This window comes from Rhipicephalus sanguineus, chromosome 1, assembly GCF_013339695.2.
Source record: "Rhipicephalus sanguineus isolate Rsan-2018 chromosome 1, BIME_Rsan_1.4, whole genome shotgun sequence".
Taxonomy (NCBI): Eukaryota; Metazoa; Arthropoda; class Arachnida; order Ixodida; family Ixodidae; genus Rhipicephalus; species Rhipicephalus sanguineus.
Window position 1 is genome coordinate 183,216,397 of NC_051176.1, and position 16,816 is coordinate 183,233,212.

General features: G+C 40.1%; 1 protein-coding gene across 2 annotated transcripts in view; it reads left to right on the forward strand.

The window, feature by feature from the left end:
• Positions 1 to 16,816, forward strand: part of LOC119403507 (RUN and FYVE domain-containing protein 2) — an 80,830-nt gene that overhangs the window by 16,204 nt on the left and 47,810 nt on the right. For both annotated transcript variants that reach the window (XM_037670447.1, XM_037670439.2), the window contains 3 exons: positions 5,805 to 5,909; positions 10,943 to 11,066; positions 13,167 to 13,231. In XM_037670447.1, coding sequence (XP_037526375.1) covers positions 5,805 to 5,909; positions 10,943 to 11,066; positions 13,167 to 13,231 — 294 coding nt within the window. The remainder of the gene's footprint in view (positions 1 to 5,804; positions 5,910 to 10,942; positions 11,067 to 13,166; positions 13,232 to 16,816) is intronic.

A 16,816-nucleotide genomic window follows, 5' to 3' on the forward strand; every position in this document is an offset into this window, starting at 1 on the left:
AACTCTACAGTGTAATTCTCAACCTTTACTCATCCTGAATTGTCACATTATCTGGTGGCATGTGAAATGCACAGCACATGTTATTCATTGTTTGTGACAATACTATTCCCCGCGAGATCGGGCTATAGGTGGCAGCACCGTCGCCGCGTTTGTGTGGATAGGCGGCCGGCGGCGCCTATACAAATGTACACAGCGACGCTTCGCCGTATGCGGTTTGAGTCGATTCTTGGCGAGTAAAGCGCGTTGACTGTAGCCCAGTGGTGATGTATGCGCCCTCCAATGCCACATCAATGCACGCAACCGTCCTAACTTACCTATTAATTGTGAGAGAAGTGCAATCTGCCAATCAATGGGGTACTGGCCTTCAGTCACATTCGTGTTTTGCCCCGTGCTCGATGTTTTTCTTGCTTTATTTGCACATGTTTAAATTGTGTTTTGCCTGTACCACAATATAAACTGTGTTGCACGACTGAGCCATTGAAGTATTTACTTCTTGCTCTAGCGGCTACAAAGAAAGAGAACCTGTATTTTTGCATAATTAGATGAAGTAGAACTTTGTGCACTCTGCTTGTCTGTTTGCATGAATACACGTATTGTTGTAGAAATGCGTGGCTTCAGGTCTTTTTTACCGCTTACCGTTCTCTGCAGACGATTTCATGCTTTGCGTACGAAAATTAATAAACTCTCCAGCCACTTATAGTCCAATGTTGCTAAAGTTAAAATTTAAAAACTATAAACTGACCCGACGTTTCGGGACCATTTCGGTCCCTTCCTCAGGAGTGACTGTATCACAAGGATTCACAAGGATTTCCAAATCGCCAACACATCACAAGAATTTCCAAATCGCCAACACATCACGAGATGGTGTCACTAAAATTCTGCATTCACACCTCGACATTTAGTACTTTTTTTTTTTGTTTGTTTATGATGCCGCCGGATGAACTATGTGACGTGCTTAAACGAGAAGGCGGTACCCACATTGAAATGATTTTGGCGAATGGACGGTACGATGGTTAGACCTAGCGCCATACCGACATGGGCATGTACTCACTTATTAGAGTGCATACAAGTCTCGTAACGCGAAATACTTATCTATAGCGAGTAGGCATACGTACAAGCATATGATACTGAGCTAGCACAACGGAATAAGCTGTAATCTAAGGACGCGCATGGCGTACGAACACATGCGAACACGGTGTGGCTAGCAGACGACGCAAGGAGCCATCCACACCGCGGGGCTTCGTCCGCTCGCCGCTAGGTGCCGACTCTGCTCGATCTCGCCGCTAATAGTACTTCTGACTCAACCTAATTATAACACGATTCACATAAGATATTGGATGCATCTAGCTTCACAATTACATCAGATCAGTTTAGCCTATTAGTCCCAGTTTAACAATGAAAAAAAAGCTGAAAACTGCTGTTCACGGGGTTGGACACAGGGTTTAATAAGGATGTGTATAGATGGTGTGCAAAAGTGGCACTCAGTAATTTGGTAACACTGTGGATGAACTGCATGCAGAATGGGGGACATGCTAAAAGGACCAACAGAGGGGTGAGAGCCAGCTGCAAATCATTTGTGCGTGGGAATTTCTTTTACCAGCTAGATGACAAAAGTGAAAAAAAGGTGGCAATTTAAATGTTTGTTTACTCTACAGGTGTGACACTTCCTTGACAAGAATGAACTTGCACATAAATGCATATACTTTTCAATCACACAATACTTCATAACACAGGTCTTCATACATATGTCCGAGTTCGACTGCTCATAATGGCAGGCCAGTGAGATGGCTACTGAATCGCTGCGACAGACAGTGCAACGCTGTACCTGTCTATACGACACCTTTCTTGAACTTCATACATTGCATGGCATGTTCCTGCTTGCAACACACTCCCGATCATCAACCTGATTTCATCAATACATAATTTGTTCGATTTGGGGAGCCGGATGAAGAGCTCTCATACCTTCCTTTGTGTCTGTCTTATGAAAGGGACACTAAAAACATACCTGTCAAATGTTCCAATCATTAAAGTTTAGAAAAATTTTGGATTTTTTTTTTGATACTGCATAAGGCTTTATAAAAAAATTCTGGTTGTGTATGAGTTTTACTCATTTGGCTCAAACCTTCTGGAGTCCTTTGATGGTGAATGGATGCTAGAGGGGTTCTTGCTTTGAGTGAATTTATGGAGTTAGTTCTTGTGGTAGCTAAAGTCGAGGTCACTGGAGAAGGCACCTTCTCCAAAAAATGATATTCTGCTTGTCAATATTTGTTGTACCAAGTTGGTGCTTGTGGGGTGCATCTAAAGGTACATCATTTTCAATAAAGTGCATAGTTGCTTCTTGAAAGGCTTATGATAAGTACAAGCTCATTTTAGAAATGCTTGTTATTGCACCGTCATCTTCACCAAGTGTTGTATCGACATGGTTTCACAGGCCGGCAATATGCTTTTGGCCAACACTGAGCAAATAGAAACTGGAAAAGTGTTCTTGCAAGGCATTATTTTATTTATTTTATTATAAGAAACTGGTTCTACTAACTGAGAAAATGAAGGGCAAAATGTGCCTTTTTAAATTTGCCGTTCTGTTAATACTTAAGTGTGATGTCACAAATTTCAAGGTATTTTCAAGTGCTTAGGCTAGATTGGTTCTGAAAAAGTTTGCAAAATTTGCTAAATGGGATATTAGCTTTCTTTAGAATGCAATGAAATACTTTTTATTATAAACTGTTAACCTATTGGCTGCAAAATCTTGTGAATCGACAGACATAGCAACAGGGACTGCATTGCAAAAGGGCGATTTTCCAGCTGGGAAGTATTGTTGGTTTAAAAAGGCATTTATAGATGCCATGGCAGATAATACATTCTGGGCAAGAGATAATACATTCTGGGCAAGTTTAGAGCTGTTTTTTATAGGTGGTGCAAGATATTCACTTTGAGGAATGATTAATTTGTAGTTGATATTTGGGGACTGTTTGCACGCATGTTCCAGTGCCTTGTGTGCCTCGAAGTGTCACAATGGACGCATTTCCTAGATAACATTCCACACAATTCTGGAAAACAAATATGTATGGTTCATAGTGTTAGTAAAAGAAAGGCGGCAAATAAATTGACACCGTGTGAGAGTGTCAAAAACTGCTGTGCCAATTTTCACATGCTTGAGTATTTACAGTTTTTTATTGCAAGAGTTATTCTGTGACAAGCAGTTAGGGTTTGAACAAAAGAAGGCTGCTTCACATTGTAAATAAAGGTCATTTGCATACATATTTTGCAGTGTTTATTACTGTAGAACATTCTGTAAAGAATGCAACAGCAAAAATTTGCACAGTGCACATACAGGGCAAAAATAATTGGAATGTATGGACATGTGGTGTGCATAATATTTGGCAGCCAATGGATTATAACTACTCCCCATAAAGCTTTGTCAAAATTTGAGATGTTAGGAAGAGCTGGTGCAAGAACCTAAGGTAATGCCACAAGTCATCCGATTTGACTCATGTTTTTGGTAATTCCAGAAATGCGACATTGCCAATAAAGCTTACTTCAACATTCCTTGTTAGCACTCCTTGAATACTTTACATTGCACAATGCACGCAATGAATTGCAGCAGTGATGCAGCATTTCCAGTGGTTTTGCTCCACTTCAACATTGTGTTAATTTTAATGTCTCCTAAGCTGCTTGATTTCTCTAGGCAAAGCTTAAGCTGTGTTTGAAAGTATCTGTCTTCCATTGGAGAATTCGATTATCAAGCCAGGCTAATTTTGTTCATCTGACATAGTGTAAAATTATGCACACATGGCAACTGCCTGAGAAGTCATGGCACTAACTAGCATAAGGCATACTTACCTGTTAACTTTGGCCATAAGGTTAGGGCATGCTGTCGAGCCCACTCAAGATGATCATCCCGGTCATGTAGGGGGAATTTGTATGATCCGAGCATTTGTAATATGTAGGCATGCAGAATAAACTCATTAGATCATGAAAACATTTATTGGATTATATAGTAACTAAATAAGCTTCTTTAGCCACGATTTTCATATTATGCTGATAACTGAGAGTTATTCTGCAAATAAGTTGGTTCCGTGATGCAATGGACGATGCAGTCTAAATCTGGAGGCACGTTGTCATTACTTTCGAGTTCCACAGTTCCAGACTGTCCTGCACCGTAGAGGAATCTAACATTGTAAAAAGCTTGTAATGCACTGTACAGTAACACCCTTCCAAATCATGTTTTATCATTTTCACAGCCGTGAACCTTACTGGTAGCAGAATGTTAGTGACTGAATGTTCAGTTGGAAACAGCATGCGCTTGATCATTCATTACCATGTGAGAGGTACCTTTGCAGTCATGCCAGGTCATGCACTGCTGCGGAGCATTTTCGAAAGTGAGAATGCGTGGAGAGTGGCACCTTGTCTGGAGATTGAGAGGTTTTTTTTTTTTCATGTTTGTGGTAAGGAGCTTGGAGCCCTGACATACTGATTGTGTGTGAGATACATTGCCATAAACCTCTTGAAAATTATTGCCATCATGCTATCTTTGATTCTAATAATTAAATATTGGTTATAACTTGTGTCAAAAAATTACGCTTTACTTTACACACAAACCTTTGCTTGGGAGCGCCTGTACTTTAGTAATTTGAAAGCAATAACTTACGTGGCCATCCAAGGTGTTGACCTGTCTAAGTGTTCAAAAGATGCTAATGCATACAGGTAATGTCTACTGGAAATCAGGGTACAGGTATTTAATGCAGTAACAGTCCTTTACGTTTATAAGTGTACCTTTCCATCATTGCTCACCCTCACTTTACTGCATACACGTGGATGTGGCCTTTCTTTAAATTGTATCTGAACTGGCATTTGCCAGTTTTAAATGATTTCTTGCAACCAGTGGCACAGAGCTTATTATGTAACGAGACAATCCATGCAACAAATTGGTGCTCAAAATTCCTGCGCCACAATAAACAGACTAATGAGTGGTAAAAACAAGATTTTAGTATTGCTATTAGCATCTAGTATTGCAGGTTTTCAAGGCCATCTTCAGCACTGATTCAGAGTATGAATGTTTAACGTGACTATGCAGTGATTCAGTTGAACTTCAGAAGGCATGTGCTGCTTTGCTTGAGCGGCCATCCAACTGGACCTGATTGCACGAATCAAGTTGTTAAAGTGATAATACAAACATGCATCATTTCTCAGTTAAAAAGCCATGTCATTTTCTGAGCAGCTGGTACTCGCACCTTTATGTAGCACTGAAACACTCGTAGCATGGCCTACTTATTGCTGATGTCTAAAATCGAAGTGACTGGCAGTGATGGAAATGGATGGTGTCACGACCAAAAAAAGAGTGTAGTTATTAGTTTGTACGTATGTGCTGCCCCTATGCTGTGTTAATCCGTAATGTTGGGACAAGCTAATCAGGATTATGCCCTGTATGCACCATGCAGACTTAGTTTACTCATTATTTACAAATTTGTTAAGAGGTACTTTAGAGTGTTTCAGTTTCTTTTATATAGTAACAAGTGCATTAAAAAGAAGAAAATTAATGCATGAAATTCTGCACGTTATAGAATGGAAATGTAGAATATACAAAAGGTAACAAGGAAACCTAAGGAAGGCAGAATTTACCTGTAGTGATACTGTTTTAGAACCTGTTGAGATAGCATGTGGAACTATGTTGCCTTTATTGTAAGCATTTTTGTTTTCTGTTAAAAAATGTTTCATTTTCATTCAGTAAAGACTTTTTTTTTTTGCATTTCGCATGTCAATTTCGGTTACATTGCATTCATGCTTCTTTGTTATGCCTTGAACAGGAGTCAGTTGGGTCGAGCCCGAGCATGGTTGAGGCTTGCGTTGATGCAGAAGAAGCTTGCCGACTATTTTCGCCTGGTTGTTGACAAGAAAGATGAACTTCTTAGGTAAGTGATTGTTTACTTGTCCGCTTTCTTTTTTCACCTCGTTAGCAGATATATTGACAATCTTCAAATGCATTCCTAGCATGTGACAGTAGTATTCCGTTGCTGAAGGCATATTTCTTCAATTTTGAAGGAAAATTCCAGATCATAGTTTATTTATCATAGTTTATTTTAGTATAAATAGTACTTTTTGAGCCACTTGCTATGTGCAGCTCTCATTTAATCATACAATAATATAACTCCATCCAGCCATTGATTGACTGGTCTCTTGCAACATAGGTTATGGTAGGGACAAAAATATTCAGAGGACACACTACACTGTTGTCTTGAAGGCAGCACTATGCTTGCTTTTTGTCAGCTAGCAATGCTATGCTCTACAAACCACTGCTGTGTAAAAACAGCAAACAATAGTTGACAGGACATAATTATAGATTTCACCATAGCTGTTCAGCATTGCAGAGCAGAGTGCCTCCTAAAGACCAACTGCAATATAATTTCACTTTGTCTGAATTGGGAATATAGATGAGTAATCTGTACTTTTGAAGTAAACTTGGCAAAGCAGGGCTGGTTGTTGCACAATTTTCTTATAAATAGTGCCTTAGCAGAGAAAGCATGTGCTCGGTCATTAGTGGATATTAAAACCATAATTCCTAGCATGTCGCCTTTGAGATTTTTCAGCATGCTGCGTGGCCACTGCCGATTCTCAGACGTCATGTTGAAAAACCGTGCATCACTTCTAATGGAGCAGTAATAGCAGTGTCTTTTTTTTCTTGCAGTTTTAGGCATTGGAAATGCTACAGCTTTGCCCAAAAAGGAAAGCATTGATAACCTTAGCAGCGCATTAAACAACTGCTTGAAGTATGATTCATAAATTGCAGTAAATGTTTGCTTATTAATTAAAGCATGGTTTCACACCAAAACGTGAACAGATCTTAACTCTTATGACCGCGTGCACTTGTTTTCACAGTGCTGGTACAGTTAAAAGTGCTGCTAGTGAGTCACGAAAACTTCGTGCTTCACTGTGTCTTCAAAACTTCTGATTGCATGACTTCCACCGCTAGGTCATGCGGGAAGACAGCGCACATGAAACCACCCTCCATTTTGACTCTCCCTTAGTCTTTATGCATGCCGCAGATTACTTTCAAGATATGGCTCACAGATTGGCACAGTCATGGGCAATCTAGAGAAGGCGGCTGTGCTCTCCTCCCCTAGTGCATGCTTGACCTAGTGATCCCCAGCATTATTTTGGCATCTGAAAAGGCTGCATGCATCAGGTCACCATTATTGTCAGCTTCCCAAACACACTTCCCAAACATTATTGTACCAGCCAGACATTGGCGAAAATTCGCTTTGAGTGTTTACCTCATTGCTATCACAGTGATATGTATATTTTTTATTAGCTTTTTGTAATGCATCCAATTGTGTCTCAAACATAAAATTTTAAGCGGAGGCTACTCTGTATTTATTTATCTGAAACAAAGCTTCTTGCGAGGTCCAAAATGTCATTGCAGTTGGCTTTTTAATCGCCCTAGATTGATTTAGTTATTTCTGTCAATCAATCGATCAATCAATCAATCCAAGCTGAGATGAAGTGGTAGCAGAGTCATATTAGTGTATTTTAGTGTTTTGGTGTCTTGTGCCCACATCTGCTGAAAGCAAAAATAAGAAGTCTTAAAATCGTGCCACGTGGTATGGTCGTAGACACATTGGATGTCACAAAGGAAATCTTGCAGTGGCTCAGTGATGCAGTAAAAAGTATTTTGGAAGGAAGTTTGAGGGAAAATTGGTAATTAGTTGTTGTCGTAAGTAGCTTTTCAATGACCATTTTCCCAGGAATACTTGACTCAGCTTTTCTAAGCCGATAGATGAGGCCGATTAACAAATTTGATACGGAAGCATAATGGCTTGTGGCCATTAGTAATTATGCACTTCAGTAGCCATTAAATATAAAATTTAGAGTGGAAAATGTGATTAGACAGCAGAGACCAGTCCTGGCGTATCTTAATTCACTGCAAGCTTACTGAACTCAATTAGTATGCTCGGAGCATTCTGTGTGCCGGTAAAGCACCAGCATGCAACATGACACTGCTGCCACTTGCTGACCTGGCTGGTAATACCATGGTAGAACTCAGCTGAACTAGGTGCCCCTCATGGTTTTTAAGTACATGCAACAAGCTGTACCTTGTGCATTTTTATCCAGTGGCCACAGTTATAGTATATAATTTTATTCAGTGTGTGCAATGGCTTAAGTATACTGCCTTTTACAGGGACTATTTCAATGAGCCCATGGTGTTCCCATGGACATACTTGTGCACCCCATTGTGAAAACAAAGTATTTTCTAAGCAGAACTGCAGCAGCCTCACAAAGCTGTGTGCTTTGATTGCCGTATGTTTGCTGAGTCCCTCACCAGCCTGAAGAACAGCCTTGAATGCATCCACTGCTAGGCCCATAGGAACACTTGTGAACAGTGGTTTTATTTTTAGTGGCACACTAATGTGATCATCATCCAGCATATGTGGCACACCATTTCGATGAAATTTTGGTATTTGCAAATAAATGTTGGGCCATTTCCCACCATTGGTGTGCAATACCATTTTGGTTAGTGTTCTATCAGTGTTCTTTTTTTTTTTTAAATATAAATGTGCTTCCATAAGGTGAAATGTAGTCCAATTGATTTCATTAGTAATAACTTCTAGTCGTGAATTAGGCACTGGGGATATTATTGCAGCACATACCAGCAGGCTTGTGTGAATAGTAAATTTTGGGTTCGAAGCAAATAGTGATTTGGTTGAATAATTTCGAATCGAATTCGAATAGCATATATCACATATTATAAAGAAAAATGAGCATATTTGTCATGACCCAACTAACTTGCACAATATTTTTTAAAATTGAAAGAAGACATGTGCAAATGTCAATTTTTTTGTTTCAAAGGGAAGTGGAAGCAACAAAGGGAAGTGGAAGCATTGCCAAGAATAGAAGCAGCTGAATGGATGATTGTATGGTCAATTTTTATTTTTTATTTTGAGCTACATTGAATACAAATAATGCTGCGCACTCAGAAGCTAGATTGACTTTTCTATGGCTAAGACTTTCCCACAAATGAATACTGATTGCTCTGCACCTCTCTCCCAGATGGGCATCCACTGTTTTGTTACATCGTTTCAAATTCACTTTTTGGAAAACAGATTCGTGCCGCCATGTAGAGTTTAGGGGGCACTGAAGATGGTCCATGCCAAGCTTAGCATGTGTGAAGCTGCTGATTGAGGGCCTACTTGAAAGAACTTGTGCCTCAACTTTCTTCTCTTTATCTTGCATTTTTTAAAGACCATTATACATTCAAATATTGACATATTGATGTTTTCTTAATAAAAATATGGCAAATTAAGACTTTTTAAGAGTAATTCAGCATTTTGACACAGTCGTTAAAAATTCTGTGGCATCAATAAATCGCACTTGCTTGTTATCCACTTGGGGCGGACAGCACTTTATTAGAGCATTGCTTCAGTCGTCGTAGCCATTACATGTTTTCTGTTCCTTCATGGAACAGAATGAACTAATTTAATGAACTAATTTGAGAGCTCTGGAATATGTCAAATGGTGATGAATCGACTCGTGCAATGTGTCCTCCAATATACGACTAAATTTGAAATTGAGCTCTATGTTCCTCTTAAATTCCCCTCTTGTCCTCTCGTGTCATTGGTCCCATGATTTAAAAAGTGAAGGCAAGAGTACAGGGTTTGGGTTTTCCACTCCTGATGTCAAAATAGCTTCTGTACAGATTGTTCAGATACAGATTCAGTACAGAGTTCAGCTGCTGGCAAACGACCAATTGATAAAGCCTCCCTCCTTCACCTTCCACCAGCAGCCAATTGAGATCCAGCACACCTGTGCTCTCTTTTTCATTGTCCTTCTGCATGATGTTTAAATTAGAGCTGTGCGAATAGCAAAATTTTGGGTGTGAAGCGAATTCGAATATTAAAGTGTGAGTGCGAAACGAATCGAATGTTTCTCGAATATTTCTAGAGTATTTTTCGAATACTTCGAAGCGAAATTGCTGAAAAAAAAGTTAGGGAGGATTGCTAAGCATATTCGTATGAGATAGCAACATGAAAGTGTTTCTTTTCGCTAGGTTGATGAAGCACTGGCGGGGTGATGTTTCATAGTTGTCTTAAGAATGAGGCAATGTAGAGGCTGAATTGTATTTATGTAGATGGTTTGGTGCAACCAAAGTGTTGCCGACAACACTTTACACGTGATAGACAAAGATGCCATTTCCTCAGCCTCTCCTCCTCTTTCAGCTTCTGTGGAAGCCCAACTGATGTGGCGGACAAGGGTGTGCTCCCTTCAAGTCCGGTGTTCCAAATCTGCCTCGTAGACGTCGATATGTAAAAACATCTGAAATTTTGGATGCTAAAAAACTTCGGCGTCCGATTTTTTGGACTTCCTGCCGAAATTTCAGGCCCAAAACAGCATTAATTGAGCCCCCAACTTTGCCACATCTTTCATCTCCATGTTGGAATCAGCGTTTTCTTCAGTTAAGCATTTGTGACCGTAGCGGAGCTTGAAAGGCAGCTTTGCCGCAATACGAGAGTGTAATGAGGTGAAGCATATTGAAAATCTGAAGGGGTCACTTTTAATTGGACGTTGACTGTATTTGTTCTTGGGAAGTTCAAATAGTAAAATTCCAGTGCGAATCGAATCGAATAGCAAACACTATTTGAAAAATATTCGAAATTTCGAATATTCGCACATTTCTAGCTTAAATGGTTTCTTTAAATTAAATTTTTGTTCAAGAAAACATTGTGGATACATGTTAAAATGGTAGGACTATATTTCGCACATAGATGCACATGTGCATACACACACGCACACTGTAGGAGAAGTGATTTATATATATGTATATATAACCTCTTCTCCAACACGGTCATTATGCCACAGCCTAGCCTTGTTTTCCATTCCCCATTTATGTCATTTATATATTGCGTTGTGCACTTTTTCCCTATTGTCAACTGAAGAAGTGAATATTTTTCAGAGATTTCTACGAAGATGATGCCTTGATTCTGTCTGAAGAAGCTGTTGTTATTGGTGGCCTTCTTGTTGGTCTAAATGTCATTGATTGCAACCTTTGTGTGAAAGAAGAAGACCTCGATTCGCAGGTCTGTTGATGCCACCTTTCTTTTTGTTCATCTGTGGGGGGTAAACTTTCATAGTTGTCTTCATTGAACATTTATTGCCAGCACCGGCAAAGGGCAAGGGCGACTGAGGAACAAAAGTTAACTAGGAGAAATGTAGCACTGTGGGTGCCCGCGGGTTCATTTTAATTTTTTTAATTACTTCTACTTTCGGTGCTGCTTTTTCTTTGTTGTAATTAATCATGATTAACCATGTTAGCGTTTTGTTTTACGGGCTGTGTACTGCAGTAATGGGTAAAGTTTGTAGCTGCATTCTACCTCTTTCAGTATTTTGTTCATTGTAGGCTGCGTTGGCACAGAATTCTCGTTTTTTTATTAAATGCAGTATAATTTCGTCTTGACCTCATAAGTCTTTTATAAAAGTTTTTGTTATGCGCATACAGTGTGGCAGGTGCAGCTTTTTTTTTTTTTTTACTTAATCTTACTATTTGCAGTCTGAAAATCCTGGCTTTGGAGATGGTGTAAGGCTTACGATTTTCACCAGGGATGGGAGAGGTTCAATAGATATTTGATTTATTAATGGACATATGGTTTGCAGCCACTATGACTGCAGAATGCTATGGGCAGGTTTGAAACCTTTAAAACAGGCAGTCCTTGTTCCCCATGTCTAGGGATCTTATTTATGAGTTGTAAATTACTGAGGAAACAAAAAGGCTCTGTTTTTTTCACTCAGTAGCAAAAAATACATTGAAAGGCCATGAATAGATACTGTGGAGCTTTAGTTAGGTTATATTTTATACGGGGGACAATTATGACGACTGGAAGTGTTGGATCAATTTTGAAGCAACGAAAACAAAATAAACTGTGTTTCTTTCTTGAGCAGGAAGTTACCAGCGAAGAAGTGTAGCATGAATGGGGTCATTCGATCTTTTTTTTGTAGCTTGGAAGGCTTACTTAACATCATTGTATGTATGCAAAGCCTCTTAGCTCTGTAAACATATTGTATTAAATATTGCATCCTCAGGGTTGCAGTTGCTATTGTTTCCAGCATTATAGTCAAGTAGCCTTTGATGGTCTACATGAAGCGCACAACCACGTGATGGCTAGTTGACAAAAAAAAAAGTTTACATATTACATCATATACATATAGTCGAGTTGCAAATTTGATTTTCTGCCAAAAGATGAAAAAAAGACCGCTTTTTATTTTATTTTTTCCTTAGTTAACTTCATAACCATAAATTTGACTAAGGACTGTTAATTCTTTGTTTAACCTAATCTTGTCAAAAGAGGAACACATTTTTTACGATAAATAAACTTCTCATTGTTCTGATCCTAAAAGGGATGTGGTTTAGGCCATTTATTCACTTCATGTCAGATTACACTCAACTGAAGCGCCTGTGTTGCATCTGGCAGCCAGAAGTTTGTATCATAATAGTTTCTAGGTGTAGCATTTCTTCCTTGCCAGGAAAGTGAGTATGGCACTATATGAAAAAAAAAAAAAGAGTGGGAGGGAGAAGGCTTAGTGGTACTTTGTTTTTTAATTAAGTCTGGTGGGCAAACGTGGCACAGAAACAGATAGATGTTGTCTTTGGAGCTGCCTTCTACGGAGACACGTTAGAAGATTTTGTCTCTGTCAGCAGCGAAGTACTAGTGGTCTGTAGCCTGTAAAAGCTGTGCAATTGTGCACACATGAGCAGTAAGCATGATCGGTTGTGATGATGAAAGCCTTCACTATTGGATTGAGGATGCTTGTTATTGATGTCTCCAAGTGTAATGCAAGCTAGGCTGTGTGAGGCCAATGCTGAGTGGCTTATCAGTACATACAGGCACACATGTGCTGGATAGTTACAATGGTCAAGCTTCCGTGAATGCCATAGCCACAACCATCATGGTGGGTAATGTTTAATATATCACTTGGTATGGGAATTAATAGGCGCTTATTCCAAACTTTAATTAATGGTAAGTGTGAAATGCACTTATGAGATGCAGTTTTGTATTATTATTAAGGTGTTGTGGTCCTCAGTATGTCAGTCGCTGAGTACGCCTACACTATTTGGAGATGTGTATGTCCTCATGCAAAGCTGGTGCACTTTTGCTATATTTTCTCTTCTCTTTCAACTGCAGCAAGGTGTTATTGACTTTGGCCTTTACCTTCGAGAAAATTCTCACAATGACGTATCTACAGAAGGGTGAGTTCATTTTCTGTACCTTTATTCATTCTGACATTTAGGGAAAGCCTTTTTGATTTTAATGGTGACTGCTTGTAGAACACATTTGTCCAAGACTCTTGTTATTATGCTTTTTGTATACATTTCATTGCTGTCTAATAATATTCAAGCAAGTGAAGGTTGGTTGTATGCTAGGAGGAATCTTTAAAGGGACACTAAAAGCAAATAACAATTTGTAATAGTGAAAGATCAATGTTAGAGAACATCTAAAACGTCAATGTTATCAACAGCAGTGCTCTACTAATCAAGAAATTAAGGTAAACGTAGTACACGATATGCGCCAAAAGTGGGACATTTTGGAATGAGCTTATGACGTCAACCGTCCCGAGTAAAATTAATCGCTAGTACTCAAACCACTTATGTTGAAAAAGAACATTCTGTGCATTACAAGACGTAATAAAATGCCGCTGGTACGTTTCTGTTTGATTCATGCAAAAAAGAACTTCTTGGCGTTACCATGGAGAATGGTGCGGGTGATACAAAAGTTCCGTTTTTGCCGAGCTACGCTACACTCACACGGTTGCGTCTCAGTGGTAGTTTCATTATCACGTACTTCTGCGTGTGCTTTGCACGCTCGTGAAAGTTTGACAAAATGCCACGTCCATTTGATGATGTCGGATGCCAGAATGGTATACGCCGCTTGAGCAACAGCAGCTGCAGCAAAGAAACCAGTGTGACTTTCCAGTGGGTACCGCAGAATGAACCCCTACGGTCGAAGTGGCGAGTGTCATGCCTCGAGATCCATCGCAACAAGATTCGATGGTCGTTGTTGCTGCTGTGGCTCTTGCTACTTTCGCACTGCTACCGTTCTACTGCTACTGCTGGTCAAACTAAGCTCTGTCTTGTATCATTTGATGGCCACTATTGTGCTGTATGGGCAAGAAACCGCAGCATCGGCGGCTGGGCAGTACAGGCGGCAATGTTGGGGCAAGGCAACTTTTACGTCAGAAGGCCTCTTCACGCGGGTGATTTGGAGTGTGCTAACGCTGTGCGGGCCACTAAAACGCGATTTTCATTCAAACTAAGCATTTCCTTGGCACGAAACAAGCACTACGAGGTTTCTGGAACGCTGTTTGAACAGTCAACATCAACTTAACGTTTGCCTTTAGTGTCCCTTTAAGGGGGCCCTGCAACACTTTTTGAATATGATCAGAAAATGCTGTGGATCGGTAGTCGCGGCTCCTTCGAACATGTGAGCGAAAAATTATAAATCAGTGCACGGCAGGGAATTTACAATTAAATTTCAGTCACCTAGAAATTGCTCACTCTTCTATCGACAAATCGACAAATTTTTATTGTACATTAAATCCTCATTAGTGTTTCACATCTCATCAGACAGAAAAAGAGTATCAAATAAGAACATTGTTATACAGTAGACTCTCATTAAACGGAACTCTCTTAACCCCTTAAGGGCTCATTTAACAATAAAAATATGTTCCAAAATTGCCAAATATTTTTTATGATGCGAAATGCTTCAGTAATGTGTTCAAAACAAAAATATATGCAAAAACTTTTTTCGGCAGATAATAATGTTTTATTGGCCATCCTTCGCTCCATCATGTATTACTCTATAATACATGGGTCATTTGAGGTGTATTCTGCAAAAATTTCTGCAACTCTAGAAAGTAAAGGTTGGAATTGAATTTCCGCACACAAAATGCACTATTCCTTGATAGTTCACTTAGTGTGATAGCGTTTGAAGCACGGCACTGCGCAGAGAGCCTTCTCGCACCACCTGCACCAGATCCTGGTTTCCTTACGGATGTTTTTGCCATTTCCGTCAACATGTGGCCATGTTTGTTAATAAAACACGCGGGAAACACAACGCGCGCATTCCGCCAACTGTTGCGCAAATGCTCATTCAACAAAAGCGCCAATGACGGAACCCATGCAGCCATCTATGGTGTAAATAGAAAAGCACCATTTGACGAGCTGGGCTCGTCAAAAGCCTCTTGGAACATTGCGGAAGACCCATGACGACCACAGGTCGTCATAAACAAAAAAGTGGCGACTGCTGATGACGAGCTTAGGTCGTCATAAGCCCTTAAGAGATTAAACGGAACTGCTGCTTAAGTGGAACAACTGTCTGTAATAAAAATGGTTTCACACTTGAATTCTATATAATAAATAATATCTGGGGTTTAACATCCCAAAACCATGATATGATTATGAGGGACGCCGTAGTGGAGGGCTCCGGAAATTTTGACCATCTGAGGTTCTTTAACATGCACCTAAATCTCAGTACACGGGCCTCAAACGTTTTCGCCTCCATCGAAAATGCAGCTGCTGCGGCCGGAATTCAATCCCGCGACCTTCGGGTCAGCAGTTGAGTGCCATAACCACTAGACCACCGCGGCGTGGCACACTTGAATTTTGCACCCCTGTTCATCACTCAGTAAATAGAGCTCCTGTTAAACAGAACACATTTTCCTGGTCTCTTCGGGTTCCATTTAACAAGAGTCTACAGTATTATGAAATACAAACACTGAATATCTTTGGTGCTCAGCTCAGACATGTTAACAGCAACGTGCGAGTGCATGGCTGACGGTACTCTGAGTGCAGTCCACTGACAGCCACTAGCACTTTATGCGAGGGTACATGTGTGTGCTGCAAAAAACAGCATTCATAGTCGAGTCGTGTGCATCTTGGTAAAAACATGAATCGGCTTCTGCACACACAGAGGCGAGGTCCTGAAAAGATGTGGCTTGCTAGTGCAGCTAACAGCACAAACAACTTATGTGTGCACGTATCCTGGGATCAAGCCATCCCATGAAAAGCCTCTTGGTATTTCGCATGCTGTAATTTTTCAATACAAAATAATCTGATTTTGACTGTGTTCTCAACATTGTGTAACTGCAGTTTTTCTGACTGAAATATGAATATGTTATTATCTATTCTTTGTTTTCTTTCCCACTTCACTGGAAGACTGCACATGGCATGTCAGTGTGTATCGCAATGTTTATTTACCTGAAATGTGCCAAATTAAATTCTAATTAATGAGTATGCCATGCTATACTTTAGTGTATGGGCTAAAGGGACTGTGCTGAATTAACAAGGTAGCACTGTATGTACTAGGTCACTGTGTGAACGCACAAACCAAACTCAAGGACAGTAGGGAGTCCTGCATTTTAGAGGTATTCAGCAAGGGCTAAAGAATATGTCAACTTCAAGCAGATACATGTTTCATTATGCAAGCTAGAGTTCCAGTCAACCAATACATGACACCGCACAGAGTTGCCAGATGCCGGCGAGCTAACAAGCAAATACCGTATTTACTCGAATCTAACGTGCACCTTTTTTCCGGAAAAACGAGTCCAAAAATCGCATGCGCGTTAGAATCGAGTACCGAAAAAAAAAAAGAAACTCGGTTATCGTATTGTCATAGACATTTCAAAATGGCCGCCTCCTGCGCGCCTTGGCCATTTCTGCCATTTTTTCAGTTCGTACGTGTGCCGAGGAGATTGTCATCCCGTTCTGCGTTCGCATCGACGGTATGGAAGTGCCGACTCCAATACTCGACGAGTGTACCACGATGCCGCATTCAAA